Source organism: Stigmatopora argus, chromosome 8 (assembly GCF_051989625.1).
Source record: "Stigmatopora argus isolate UIUO_Sarg chromosome 8, RoL_Sarg_1.0, whole genome shotgun sequence".
NCBI classification, from domain to species: Eukaryota; Metazoa; Chordata; class Actinopteri; order Syngnathiformes; family Syngnathidae; genus Stigmatopora; species Stigmatopora argus.
Genome location: NC_135394.1, coordinates 10,575,786 through 10,591,351, shown reverse-complemented (window position 1 = coordinate 10,591,351; position 15,566 = coordinate 10,575,786). Strand labels below are relative to the sequence as shown.

Genomic DNA, 15,566 nt, shown 5'->3' with positions numbered 1-15,566 from the left:
AGATAAATCTTAGGCCGATGAAGTCTGGTGGCACAGTGTCAAAGTCCGATAGGATGCCCTTTTGGCACAAAGTTTTTATTTTATCGTTTTATTTTATCAGCCTTAGTCAGTTGTCACTTTTAACGCTCCCTCCACCCGACCAGTAGAACAATAAAAAACTCGAAACCCTTTGTCAAGAAAATACATCTGAAACCTATAACATTATTTTTATAAAATGACAATATGAACAATGAGACCGAATATATAAGTAGTTGCTGCTCAAGTATTGAAAGGCTCATTTGTACTTTGTTATGGAAACGGCCATTGTTGCAATAGCTTTCAGACTTCTTATCAGGCAACGGGACTGCATTGGTATCGATGCGCTATGCTCGTTTCTAAACTTAGAATTAGACGGTAGATAAGAAAAAAAATAACAACATTCAATGCGCATTAAGCTAGAAAATGCATTCTCTGAGGTCAGATCTGAATAGATTTTGCTGTTTATTTGTCTTTTTGAGTGACTGTTCAGATCTGTGTTTTGCCTCTATTTTACAACTTTCCATTCAGTAAAGCAATACTGTGCATCTTCAGTGACTTGCTCTAAAAATTCTGATCCAATTTATTCCTTTGCAGACAGCAGAACATACAGAGAAAAATACCCTACGGGTGATTCTAAGTTTAGAAAGTAATATTTCAAATAACTGGAACTTTTTCCGCCAGTTTCAAACCAAGTTCAACCTAGAAGTCACAAGTAGTCTCTGCTTAATCTTGCCGATGAAAAAAGAACCTTAAATCAACATCCACAAACTTATCTTCAACTTATTTTTTGCTTCTTGTTTAAACCACACCACAAAATTCAACATACATTTGCTTTGTAATTTCCGTCACAACCTGGCAACCTTTAAAAATGCTTTAAAAAAAGTGTAATTCCATAGACAGGATGTTTAATTTGTCACTTGGCAGCAGGAGGTGTTACAGTGAGTATTTTTAACTTTTACTCACACCCTCATTCCTTCCTGCCTCATCTCTCACTATGGCTGCCCTCTATCAAGCTGTGAAGACCAACCAGCATCAGTATCGCTGCCGTCTGTAAGAACAGCTGCAATGTAAACCTCCAAAATTAACCTGCACTGCAAGAGACTCACGTCTGCGTGATTCTAATCAAAGCACATTAGATCTCCCAAATACATTGGACATATGGGTCTCTCTCTAGCCCTCCGCCGTGCCCATCTGGTTCTCCTCTCAGAGTTTGCAAACTTCCGCTCCACTCACTCTCCACATCGACGCATCCTTTGCCCAAGCAACAAAGGTGCGACATTGTGACGCCAGCAACAATACAAAAACACATGTTTCGTCAAATAACTAGCAATGTAGAGCTACTAACTAGCTGCCCCAAAGCAATCTGGTTCCAACAGCGTAGATAATGGAAAAAGCAAGACTTACCACGATTGGTGATGGTTAACAGGTCCAGCTGTCGTTGTTGCTGAAAGAAAGAGAAAACTGCGATTAAAATGGGAGACATTTTTACAAATCATGATAATCAAGCTATTACAATATTTTCAAGTGATTAAGGGTCACTGACTGAAACAATATTTTATAGTGTAGCTTTTGGGATATTTTAAATGCAACAACTCCACATTTTAATAATGTGCACTGGTTGAAACTATTTTTTTTTTGTATCCCTGTGTCAGTTTTGTTATATTCTTTTTGTTTCAACTTTATTTTTCACTAAGTAATGCAGGCTTCTTGTTAGATGTTGTTGCAATTTGTGTTCACATGCAGAAATACTTTGTAAACAAAGGGAATGTTTTTTCCAATGTGGACTCAAGAAATGATGTGGGAAATTAGCATTTGTGTCAAAATGCGTTAGAAAATAAAATGTACAACATAGTTGGAATGTTGTTTTTTGATTCTTTTGGTGTTCTCAGTTTTAAATTCAATCTGAGTTGAATATATTCCATGCTTTTCATAGTCTTTGACCTCAATTCTACATATGTTTTTTTTAATTACTTTGAGTTGTTCGTATTTAACTGATAGCAATGGCATCTACCATTCTATAATAAGATGGAGCTAGCAAGTACTGCACAATGTGTCACTCTCATTCAACTGTATTCAGTTTGTAATAAACTACTCAAAACCATCAACGCCAGAGTCTTTTTGAGTGACTGTTCAAATTCTGCCAACTAATCAGTTGGCTATGCGTATGGTGGAATAAATATAACAGAACTGATCATTGATCTAAAAAAAAAGTCCAATCTTGATCTTGAAGCTCTCACTTTCTCACACATCCACACACCCACCCACACACACTTGACAAGGGAGCACTGCAGTAATCACCACCTCAGCCCTCTTGAACCAACAATCCCCCAGGAAAGAAGATATCCAAGGAATGGATGAGAGGTCTGGATGTGCAAGTGTGTGTGCATGTGTGTGTCGCATTGGCTAGGTCACGGTCAAAGCCACACATCATTTACATCCAGCCACATTAACCAGTTGCTCGGAGGGAAAAGCAAAGAGACTCTTATAGAAAACTCAGAGCCCTTCTTGCCGTGCATAAACGTGTCAAGTGGCACATGCTAATGGCTGAATAAACATTCATTTAGGATTTAGTGGGAGCACTTACAAAGAGAGACATATGGCATATACCATAGGGGGACGTTGCACATGACGGTCAGAATGGCAAAATAGCGACTAGGAAAGTTAAATGTATGGAAAAATCATTTTTAATTTTGAATAAAGAACTCAAATGACAAACGGCGGTCAAAAGAGAGTTGCTGTAAGAAATAAAAAATAAAATAACGGACACAGGAAATGTATTGACGTTTTGGTGGATTTTGTAACTTGGATCATGTCGTCGTATATTGGATCGGTCACTCTTATTTAACTGGTGGTATCTTTGAAAAGTGCAGATAAGTCCACGCCTACTCCTTCATGTAAGTGGTGTAGTGGTATTGAGCAAACTCTGTCTATTTTACATAATAGACTTGGATAAAATATAGGCATAGAAGCATTTGTTATATGTATGAGTATTTGAAACAAAGATGACACGGCAGTCTGCTTGAGAGGTGATGAGCCTCATGGAAGCTGGCTGGGTGACCAAGCAGGCAAGCAGTAGAGGTCACTGTGACAACATGAGCCATACAAGTGAGGCTGATATCACACACTTTGTCCACCAGGGTCCTACTTTAACAGTAACACACACAAATCCAAAAACTGTTGCTACTACCAGCAGAGCAGAAATGGACCCACTGGAATTAATAACACTAAAATATCCAGGACCAAATTTATGTCACAGAAATAATTTAGGACATTTCTCCCTCTTGGAGCCACTCTTGAATATTTAGAAAATATTCAATTTTTTTTTCCAGCCAGGAACAGAGCTGGAGTTTTTATTTTTATCTTCCTACCTCAGACCAGCATTCACAATGAAAAATAATATGATCAAGACAGGATGGGATTTTCAAAAGTGGATTTTTTTTGGATAACATAAATTAATTTGGTGGAATTATAACCCTAACTAACAATTCAATAGTGAGTATGAGAACAAGAAACAAAACTTTGAGGACAATCTCTTAGGACTGATGGTGAAGTAGAGTTAATAATGACAATTAGCCTAACAAGAATTTTAAATGAGGTAACGATAGACATGCAAATTAGAAAAAAATATTGATTGAAAACTCCTTTTCTTCTTCAGCATATTTAAGTATTTGTATCATCCGTTAGTATTTCATGTACATATACCGTTCTATTCATTTGATCTTCCAATTATGATATCACCTTATTGATTAGAGGCATGAGTGACCTGGATGGAGTCTTTCCCATCAGCCTTTGATTGGAGGTGGGGTCTGCCTAAGCATATCCAAGTTTCAAGGTAAATGGATGAATCATGTTTTAAATGTCAAACTCTATGGAGAGTGAGATGATCACTTTGGTTCTTTAGCAACCTCTGCTGGCTAAAAATGTGCAAACTGAAACTACTTTGGAGTTTAGTCCAGATAAGTAAAACAAGATAAATGTGAAATGCATTTTCATGTATACACAACATATTATCAAGTTAATGGCGTTCTCTATATGAGTTAGAAATATTAGACATAAGAAAATACTAACATAACTTGAACATTTCAATTGTGCCTATTAAAAAAGTTTTTAGTACAATATGACAGTCAAATAAAAAAAAACCTCAAATTATTATTGAATAAATTTACAGGGTATTCACTAAAACACATCAACTAACCGAATAAGAGGATAATGTGTCTATTTCTGCATAAGCTTAACTAACTTTGGCATATGAGCGCATGAGCACACAAAAACGTAAAGGGTGGAAAGGTCTCCGACCGTCTCCAGACGATGACCTAGTGTGACGGTCAGGGCTGGGATGACACACACTTTGCTTATTCTCAGCACATATAGCTTGCTTTCTCAGCAAAAAGTAAATTCCGCCATAAAATGTGAAAGAAGCAAGCTGTTTCCAGTAACAAAGAAGAGGAGGAAAGCGAGAGTAACTTGAAATCATGAGGCCAAACCAAACGATTCTGATTCGTGCAGTCTAAAAGACTCTAATGTCCAAAAGTCTAAACATAGGTCTTGGTTGTTTAATTTTGAATGCAAAGTATTAGAGTGTAAAAAACAATATGATGACAATGCAATCGTTGTCCAAATATTCACAAGAGAATATACTGTTGTGAATAGAATCAAGCTATATTAATCACAATTAATTCTCTTAAGTATTTTGGGGCTCTTATGTTTTACAGTTGTACTAAAAAACATTGATTTATTTACCTAATCAAGCCCAGGGCAGTGCTTCTATTCTTGGATGTTTATTAATGCAGCGGCTGATAAAGTTCGATTTGTGCCTCCATAAGTGGAAAGATGCAATTTTGTAGGAGAGTTAAAACCAATGAAAATTGATATTCTGACTAAAAGACAAACTGCTTGGATTCTGTATGAATGCTGCTATCAGATTCTCGCCTTACTTCTATCTATAGTCACTATTCCATATTCATTGGTTTATTTTTAGAGGGCAGGGGTTCAAAAAATAGCCATCTAGGTTGAATTTGACAATCACCAAATCCAAATGAATTTTTAAATCTTTTAATCAGTACAAGTAAGATCAAACGGTGGGGCCATGTTAATATGGAAGCTTTTCATATGTGGTGCCAGCATTAATATATAATTATAATGATGAGTGCAACACCTAAATTGTGAATAGCTAAATATTCAAACTTAATCTACTCAAACAAATAATATACCAACTTTTCTTCCAGAAACAAGATTTCATATTTACTGATGGTTATTGCACAGAAATGTGAAAGGAGGGATGAGAGACATAATTTTGTAGCTCATTTCAAATTAATTTAAAGTCAATATGGCCAGATTACACACTGCCACAGGGTGACAACATGCACTATTGAAACAGGGAAATTAAGATGTGACCTTTACCGTTCAAGTTACTGTGCAGGAAGGTAGTATTATTGTTATTAACATAACTGATATTATTTATTGTTTACTGCACTACGCCCATGTTTTACCACCCACACTAAAAGAGAGAAGGGAAAGTTCAAGGCAGTTGTGAAAAATATACGCGTCATTGTCCATCTTTTTTTAGATCGATTCCCAATCTAAATACTGAAGAATAGTGTTTACGGTGACAAAATTGCAGTCATGCAAGCTGACACACACATACGCTCACGTGATCTGCAGCACTTTACCGCTCCCATTTTAGCTTATGCGTGTGTACGTGTCTTAGTCATCCTCTCTCGGTAACAAAAGAGGGGGAGGAATGAGGTAAGGATGAGCTCATGGGCTTAAGAAGCTCTTAAGGTTCAACTAGCTGCCCCCCTGAAGTCATTTCGGTGATGAAGTCATAGGCATGACAGCACACGGCAAAATTCAATAGTGGCCCAACAGTTTGATGCAGAACTATGTAGAGTTTTGAGGGGGGTTGAATTAAAGCAACACTTGAAAAAAAATCAAATATAAATACAGTGGTACCTCGTCATACGACCGCTCGTCATACAAAATTCTCGTCTTACGGCGGAAATTTCGATCGAATAATTCGCCCGTCATGCGATCAAAATTTCGTGATGCGACCAAGCCAGGTCTTTTTTGCATATCTTTCGTGTATAACAATATTTACGAGCACGGAACGATTAATTCAGACGAGTTTCTCCTAAGACCAGGAAACGCGCAACGCGCATGCAAAAAGAGGGCTTTCTGGGTAATGAAGTACACTCGTGCACACGACACCCATAGGCAATGGCAACCTTTCTCAGAATAAAACTTCATTACCCACAATCAATACGTGGGTAAGCTCAACTATTGTATTTCCTGTTATTCTTTCTAAGGAAAGAAGCTCCCGCGATCGTTCTTTAAAGACTATTTCTCGTTGGCAAGTGGTCGTGCGTTATCCTATTGTGAGGACATTTGTGTGCATCATTTTGGGAATATTTTGAAGGCAATACAACAGCAAACAGTCCATCGATAGCGAACGTGAGGGTGGAGGCGTGGCAAACCGCCAACCCGGAAAACGAAGGTAACAAAAGATTACAACAAAATTAGAATTCAGTTTTGTGTAAAGTTACATTAAACGTATGTTTGAGTGTCTGTATATATTAATCCAAGTTAATTTAAATTTGTTTGTTCCGTTTACGAGTGCGTTCTCGTGAAAAAAAAACGTGTCTCAGGATATGAAAGAATTTTAATTTTGTAAATAGAGGTACCAATGTAGAGTTTTTAACATTCAGGAATTATAGCCATTTTAAGTAGAATATGTACGTGGAGTTTGAGGTTTGGAAAAAGAGCTCTTGGTTGGGAAACATGAGGCACAGTCTGGTACATTTTTACAAAAAGACATGACTAGCAAAATTGGTGGAGTAAATGACTGCACCATATGGTCCATGTGTCAACCAGCAATGAGTCCTGCAAGTCACAGTGGTCACTCCTCATCCATCCACAAGCCACTAATCACAGTTTTGTGTATGTCAAGCTAGCAGCAATAACGGTTGGACCCAGGGCTGTAGCCATTCATTTGGGAGTGCAAGGGGAACATAGTTACGGGGCCTCCAAAACGACATTAACACTAAAAGCATCATTATGGCACATGTTTACAAGGCTTGAAGTTCAATTAGTCAATATTCTACTCAGTAGAATATTCCATCACAGTAGAACCTACTGTGATGGCAGCCTTATAGTTACAGCTCAACGGTAAAATACACGCGTTATCTGTGTAAATTTTTTATAACATTTAGGCCAGATTTAAAGAAAATATTTGCTTCTATATTGGTTGTATCCAGGTGACAGTGGAAAAAAAAGACAATTAGGCTATTTTCCTCAATCGCTCATTCCCTCGTCCCGTTTTAATTGCGCGTGGGCCCACCAATTGTTAAAAGCTTATTGGATTCCCAGTGACAAGGTCTGCTATTGCTTGGTGTGTTTAAAGCTTTAAAGTACCTTAAAACTCTACTTTTTTTTGTTAACAAGACTGCAGTTGTTATCCTGGTCTTATTTGACTGGTTACATTGGTCTCTTGAGGTGGCATTGCCCTCCAAATGAGAAGTCTCTCCAGTCTTAGTGCTAAGTAAGTCCATCAACTGCAAAAACAAGTTTTACAAGATTTATTTTAGACCTAAGGAGAAATCTCCCCTCTCTATTTTCCTCATTTTATTTCACTTCGTTCACCACTTTCAAAAAAAAATAAAAAAAATCATGCTAACATGCATTAATGCGAAAATCCAACATATTACTAGTAGCGTATAAAATGCCTGATGGTAATTCCATATGTCAATCACATGTAATCCATACAGAGTACATATAGGGTATTTCAATTTGGTGGACTGCTGGAAAATGTCACTTCAAGTTGAGAGAAGAAGGACTTTTGGTCTCATTTGTGCTGGAAAATGGCAAGCGGCCAACAGAAATGTTATCGTGTCTTCGCTCGCATGTCAGTGTCAGTGAAAATCGGTGTCGATGCTGAGACGAAAGGGTGGATGGCAGCAGAGGGGTGGCAGAGCCGGGCTCGCTGTTGCGTGACCAAGAAGCCCCTGGTTAAAAATACAACAAACCAAATGAAAGATTCATTCCTTGTGAGAGCCGAGAGCCGCCTTCTCCGGAGCGGAGGCAGAGGCTACCTATGGCCACCTGCACTGGGGCCATGGACCTCTCTTCAGCTCCTGTTAAAAGCGGGTCTACATAGATAATGCATGTCGCTTATGCTGGCACACGAATATCGATGAAGGCGGTATTCATGTATTCATACTAAATCACACTAAAGCCTGATTCATTTCCATCATGAATTCATCACACATTTATGAAGCCCAATTAGAAAAAGCAGGTGAGTTGGCCAAGAGAAGCCCTCCCTCCATCTTTCTGTCACCCCGCGGGTCGAGGCTGTACGACCACGGCACCCCACTTGTCTCCTTTTTAATACTCCGACACTGAAGGCAATAACTGGTGCAGCGGCTGATTATGGTCTATAGCGCAGCGTTGTCAACCAGATTATAACAAAATGTCCCCTGGGGGCCTTGCTTTACAGCTCGGGCGGCCTTGGAGTTGGCCTTACTAATACGCGCCGTGTTATCAATATCCCACTGACAGTCTTGGGTTAGCTTAACAGCCAATGAGATAACATTACATTTTGTCTATGATCTTAAAACATGATCCCAAAACAAATACTATAGTTGGGTTATTTCAGAATTGGACTATATTTTGGTTTCTTGGGAGAACTGCGGTGTCATTTTTACGAAATGTGTTTGATCAGGATTCATCGTTAATATAGTGACTAAATTGATGTGATGCTGATTTGTCTTTTGTTTGCAGGTCTAAAAATGCTAAGAAATGACAGAACCGGAAGCATTTTGTCAGGGTTCTGATAAAAGCGACTACGAAAAAGATGGAGGGGATAAAGTCTTACTATTATGAGAGTAATGGCAACTACAGAAGGACGACTGAGCTCAGGCTGAAGAAAATAAGCTAGTCTTTTGTATCATAAAAGATTACCACGCTTTATAAGGCATGCAATAACAAAAGCGAAGAGGGGCGCATAAAACGAGCCACGGTGATGCATTTGTTCTTGAGTATATGAAATGAGTTTGAGCAGCAATGTGCCCTGCTGTTCAACATCCGGCCTCATAACAGGACTCACCAATTAGTGATCAAACAGCAATAATGGCATTGTAAAAGGCAGTCAAGCTAGGTTGCCGTTGAGTTCCTGATACCTGTGCCAGTCTACTGTGAATTGTGATTTCGTTCAAACAAACTACACAGCGTGGCACTAAGTAGAATGACACCTTGAGTCTAAATTCTCACGTTTCGTGTTTTTTTTCCCAGACCAAAAAGTGTCTGCTTATTAAAAAAGAGATTTATCATTCACTTGTTCTCAGATTGTGCCCATATTTGTAGTACTAATTTCCTGGATTTAGAATAATTAAATGAGTGCATAGTCCCTTTAAAGAACTACTCAGTGTTCTGATTTGAAGTCGAAAAGGAGGAAACCACGATCTGGCCCAAGAGCCCAGCCGACGATACCAGGGATCTGTCTGTCTGTGTACTCAGTGAGCTGGTCAACATTGTAAAATGGCAGTAAGCCATGCGTAGATTTAAAGACAAGTGGAAGCATTTTCAAATCAATTCTTTTGTTTTACTGGGAGTTAGTCGGGGGCGTGTAGAACATAGTCAGCAGCGAGAGAGGCAAGCAGGGACCTTGCTATAAAGGCTGTCATATTGCAAATCGTACAATCCGGATCAACACTATTGGGAGTAAAGACCAAAACAATGAAGTTTTGCCCTACTGATGCTCTGCCAGGGCTCTACTGAAAATTAATTCATTTTTTTTGTACGTTCTTGGGACATTTTCTCTTCAGATTTTCTTTCAGTATGTTAAATGCATGCACAATTGGATTCCGATCAGGGGATTTCTTGGCCAATTCCATACTTTCGATAAGCAGCAATAATTGGTTGTTTTCTAATATGCTTTGGGTCTGTTCCCATTTGCACTGTGAAGCACCATCAGATTGTGCAAGTTTGGCTGAATATGAGACGATAATGACAATCTGAAATACTTCAAAATTTTACTTGATGCTTTTGTCAGCACTCATACATTCATAAATACAAGGAAGCCTTTGTTAAATGCGTGCTAGTCTAGTAACAAAAGAAGTAACATTGTAAATAGACAGATTTGAATATCCTAGCATTGTGCAAATTGTTCATCTGTACATGAAAGCACAACCAATACAACTAAGATACCAAGACTTTACTCTTTGACCTGATGAGCAATCAATGGCTGGGTATTGACACCAGGGGAACTATTATTGGATTGTGGACAAAGAGCATTCTTGAACCCTTAACACACTATTGTAGTCATACGCACTTAGAGAGAAGACGACAATCCCATCATTATTTTCCCGTTGAGTTATAATTGACCTTTGCCCGATAAATAGCAAGTGTACTGACCTGCTGTTTATCTGAGGATGGTCAATCAATGACCTATTTGGCGCTGAGGATCGCAAAAATGCTGAAACCGAGCCATTAAAAAGCATTATTATATGACGTCAAATATTTTTTTAAACAAACTCAGAATGGTTTAGGATTCCTATAAGGCAAATTGTGCACTAAAAAAAATAACATTTTTTAGCAAATCCAAACCAGTTCTATAAACACATTTGGGGGTTAGTCCTTGCAAAATGAACAGTCATTGATTATTAAAATCCATTTGCAATGAAAGCATTCATTCAGTCCAAACTTAAATTATACGAAACTAGAGGAGCACTCAGAGAGAGCACTTTTCAGCCTAAGCAACCAAACACAAAGTGGGGATACCCCCTTTAAGTATGAAACAAGTTGTCCACAATTCTGTGCCCCAAATGACCTCCTTTCATATTGCAAACAGGTCCTGCAAGTTGGATAATAATACATGTATTCTTTTTGAGTTATCGCTAATGTCATTTTCTGACCTTTGTGACCTTCAACCTTGTTGTACTAGAATTTTATAACCTCTACCATTTCATATAGCAAACATAACCTACAAGTTTGATAACCATCATCTTATTCTTTCTTGAGTTATCTTGAACAAAAACAAACAGACAAATGAAAGGGAATATATTACTTCCTTCCCGTGGTTTCATCTATGGTAAAAATACTGTGGTTTTAGTATAAAGGGACACGATATAACAGTGTGTGTTCTTTTTAGGTTTGAAATTATAAAATTCTCAGTCTGCTGTCAGCAGTAAAGTTTGAATCACCCTCGGCTTGGCTGACTGTTATATTGTCATCTTTTTTTTATTATAGAGTCTTCAATCATGTGTAAGAGATGAAAAATGAAAGTAGTATTAGTCCATATGGGACATGAAAGTGCTTTCAGAGGTATGACAAAAGTTTCAAAAAGTTGTACATACCTACTCACAACAAGTGAACTATATTGATCGTTCTGTTATCTAGACACCACCAACGGTGTATCAATAGACAAGACGTAAGGTTGAAAAGTTCACCCATCTCTCCTCTGGACCTAATTAGAGCTGAAGGTCAAGAAACGCGTAAGTTTCTATCGGTTTATTGCCTTTATGGATTAACGTGTGTTGTGTGTACTTGCAAGCTGTGGAGACAGTTTGCCTCTCAATGCCTAACCCACCACCCCCCCTATTTCAAAACACTTTTATTTTCATATTTACAATATACCCCAAAACAAATTCAAATGGGCGTTATCTTCAAGTAACCAGACAGCGAGAGACATATTAGAAAAGAAATGAAACAAAATGTTGTGTGACTAAAGCATTTTCTACGGCATAACTTTTCCATTTAACTGCGTTTAATCAGGTATCGAAATGGAGTGCTGAATGGTTCTTTAAAGCTGAAGGAAGCTGGACTGCTGCGCGACTGGTAATTAAATGGAATAATAATTAGCAGCGTGCCGAGGAGAGAGAGCGGGACTGCGAGGGCAACGAGTTTGAAGGAGAGCTGCGGAAACACGAATGCAAACAAAAGTGCCTTGTTGAAATTAAACAGCGAGATGGGAGCCTTGTGTTAAAACAGGCGACGACGCCTTCCCCAGATGCTGTGGCGTTGACCAGATGTCTACTAACTTCTAATCATGTATATCAAAATAACAGAGTCAATTGAGGGGTCGATATGCAAGGCACCAAATTAGGTTGTAAGAATAAATAAAGACAAAGCTGGATTTTGAAAGAAGAGTTCAAGTACATGTGCCATGGTAGGGAACAGAGTATTTCCTCTCCCTCTATTAGCTTGAAAAGTAATGAACCTCTGATGCTTATGCTGCGTGAATTAGCACATAAATAACAATCAATTTTAAACATTTCCTCAAGACCACATCCAAAAGGCACCAAAACTTGCCACGACAAAGCATTCATATTCTTGTAGTTCACACTAGAGTCACCACTTCCCAAAGAGAAATTTTTGAGCAGCATAGGCTGCCTCGTTCCCTCCACCAATATACGTTTAGGTGTCCGTGTTGTTCTATAACAGGAATCACCAAAGGATCATACGGCCTCAAAATCGAAAAACAAACATCAAATTCAGGTACACTTGGGTAAGGATGGTAGCATAATAAATAAATGCATAATTCAAGACATGGCAGTCCTGCATATCTGCGGCAACGATGTTGCCAAGGCCACCCTCACCGGAGGGCATCACCTCAGTGCCCTGGCAACCTAGATAGGTCTCCTTTCCTTCCAGGAAGTCTTAGTTACAGTCTGCTGAGGTCAAACAAACAAGGAAACAGCAAAGTGTCACATCTGTAATCACCTTAGCAACATCCAGGCTCAGATTCAAGCTTAGGGCTTTTCATTTCCTGTGCTTTCAATTTGTTTTCACAGCAGTTTTGAGCAAATTGAATTTGTTAATTAAAGCAGCAAAATGAAATACTGAGCATTATTGACGAGATGCTAATTGGGTTAGTGTGGAAATTAGACATAGGGGGGTGAAGAGTGGAGAGAAAGGGCTAATGAGAGAGTTGGGGGGCATTTTGGGGTTCTCACTAGGATAAATCACATTATGGAGCATCCCAAGCAAGGCTCTATGCCAAATGTTTCCACTGTGGCACACAACGATGTAACTCTGGATTCATAAAAGACAGGTGAAGTGTGGAAGCTCTTTACGTCAAATGCTATGTAACATTTTGCAATTTGAAATGACTCGTATGTTTCTCATACAGACTTTTATGTAAACTGCACATAAAACAATGGGATTTTAAGATGATGTCTTTTAAATTCATTTTGGCAGTAATAATGAAAATTGCGGTATTAATACAACAATACTCTGCTTTAATGGTTGGCTATCAATGGTGTTGTGTTTCAGTATAGTATCCACAGACGTGATTGGAAAATATTTTATTCGCTTCATTTATTCTGGACATCCTCCCTTGCCAATACATTTATTGACACATCACACACAATTGAGTATTAAACCTCATTGCTTAACTATCTCATTGAGTCAGAGGAGCTTTGCTGAGCTCAGTACGGAGCCCTGCATCTCCCTCCAGGCACATTGGCCCACTGCACTGCTAATGGAAAGGATTCACTCATTTGGTCATTCAAGATCCACATGGGCAAAGGATGGCGGGGTTAGGCTCGCAGGAAGATGTAGAGTGATGGAGAACAGGGAATTAGGGGATCAAAAACACAGAGTTTAGAGCTTTGTGTGTGTGTGTGAGTTATAATTTAAGGCTGGGATAACCTACTGCAGAGCAGTTAAATTAGGGGTGTGATTAAGACTCGAATTAGAGAGTGGAACATCATTGATAAGGTGCCAGACTTACTGGAATGGTTTTTTAATGCCATAAATTCACATAATTTGTGAATGGGTAGTGTTTATGGCAATTAATGGCGTCAGTGAAAAATGAACAAATAATTACACTGGACTTGTTTCACTTTGAGTGACCATTTTTTCAACTCGTGAATTTCTGGATTTAGGAAATAGTACCGTATATGCTACGTATTATCAGGTTTTGTTAATTAATATAAAGTGGGACTAGAAATGTAGACAAAGATGTACTGAAACACGCAAAAAGTTGGTATTAATCAGGTTAATCCTACTATTAGTGTCCATTTTTGGTTAAAAGAAAGTATCATGAAAATATCTAAACAATCCTTGTGAAAGAAATACTGCAATGCCCACAACTTACATTTCCTGCCCTTATTATACATGCTAATTATTGGATAAGGTGTCAGCTGAACACAGCATTTCCATGTTGAAGGCTAAGACGTACTTTGCTGTTAATAAAGTGGAAATTACATATGGATAGAAAGAGAAAATGCAAGACCGACACTTTGCTTATTTAACTGGCCTATACCTGGTGGCACTAATACTGTCTGTCAATCCCCCACTTTTATCTTTGGGACTGGTTCTTAACACCAGTTGGCAGTTTGTATAAGGCCATCCGTGATTGGTGGATTTCTGATTGATTTTGTGAATCAAAGCCGTTTTCTCAAGGTTACACAGTTGTCCTTGAACCACGCGGTCTCACAGATGGTATAGCGTTTTGACCAAATTTCAATTTGGAACAGTTGTGTCTCATAATAACCCATTTGAAGAGGGCAAATTTGAATCCTATTCATAGCCCCCCATTAGCAAATGTCTTCATCCAGGAGAGTGCACACAGCAATACGAATCAACCTGAAAGGGATTGAATTGTTTGCTGCCACTGTCTTTTATGCTGCCAGTAAATACATCTATCTTGTTCATAACAATTTGCAGTTCTGTGTTTGGCAATCATAAAAAGGATACATTTGCAGGAGATATGAGAGCTGTTCTTTTGAGAGAGCTGATTACAGCAGACGCCATCTGCATGGAGCACACAGCTGCCTGCCTCATCAGAATACCTAATATTCCAATGGAGGGGCCCTAAGTACCTGGCAAACCCAAGTAGATAGATAACAAAGAGCCTATTAAATAACAGGCAGTGTGGCTCTAGGAGCTAGTGGTGGAGAGTTGGATGGGAATTACTCTTTTAACTCATCACACAGTCAGAGATGAGATAGCCCAGAGTTCTAATTAAAATTCTCGTAGCTGCGGAAGGTGGTAATTTTGATCTACGAAGTATGGTGAGTTTAATGTGGAAAGGTTGTGCAAGACAAACTGACCTCTTGCTCACTATCGCCGCTCACTCGATACAAATCAATGCTATCTGTCCAAAAGGAGTTGCTCCTTGGAGCTGCTACTTGCCCTTGGTTTGCCCTCCAATTCACGAGGGAGCCACCTTCATTTACAAAACACCCCACAGACAGCATGAAAAAAAAATGCAAGAATTGTTAACGCTAATAGATACGTTCCCCTTAATGCTCAATGGGATAAGCTTATTTTCATTCTCACGGCAGTCGGCCGTTCTCATTAAATAAGCTCACACGGAAGTCAAACACAATCTGCAATACCATGTTAATTCTGAAACATAATTTAACTCAGTCACTTAAATAGGGCACATGGAACTTTACTCGGGAGAAAAGCAGTGGTGGCAAGAGAATTGGGCGTGTACTTTAGTTATAGGCTAAATTATTTTCCTTGCAAATTCATTCACGGATGATTTTAGAAGCATGTTGTTGAAAAATTTAACAAAGATGATGGCTCCATGTCATGTTGGTAAT

At 38.7% G+C, this 15,566-nt stretch overlaps 1 protein-coding gene across 1 annotated transcript in view; it reads right to left on the bottom strand.

Moving 5' to 3' along the window:
- Positions 1 to 15,566, bottom strand: part of agbl4 (AGBL carboxypeptidase 4) — a 212,241-nt gene that overhangs the window by 70,934 nt on the left and 125,741 nt on the right. The window contains exon 6 of the mRNA XM_077607305.1: positions 1,423 to 1,462. Within this exon, the coding sequence (XP_077463431.1) occupies positions 1,423 to 1,462 (40 nt within the window). The remainder of the gene's footprint in view (positions 1 to 1,422; positions 1,463 to 15,566) is intronic.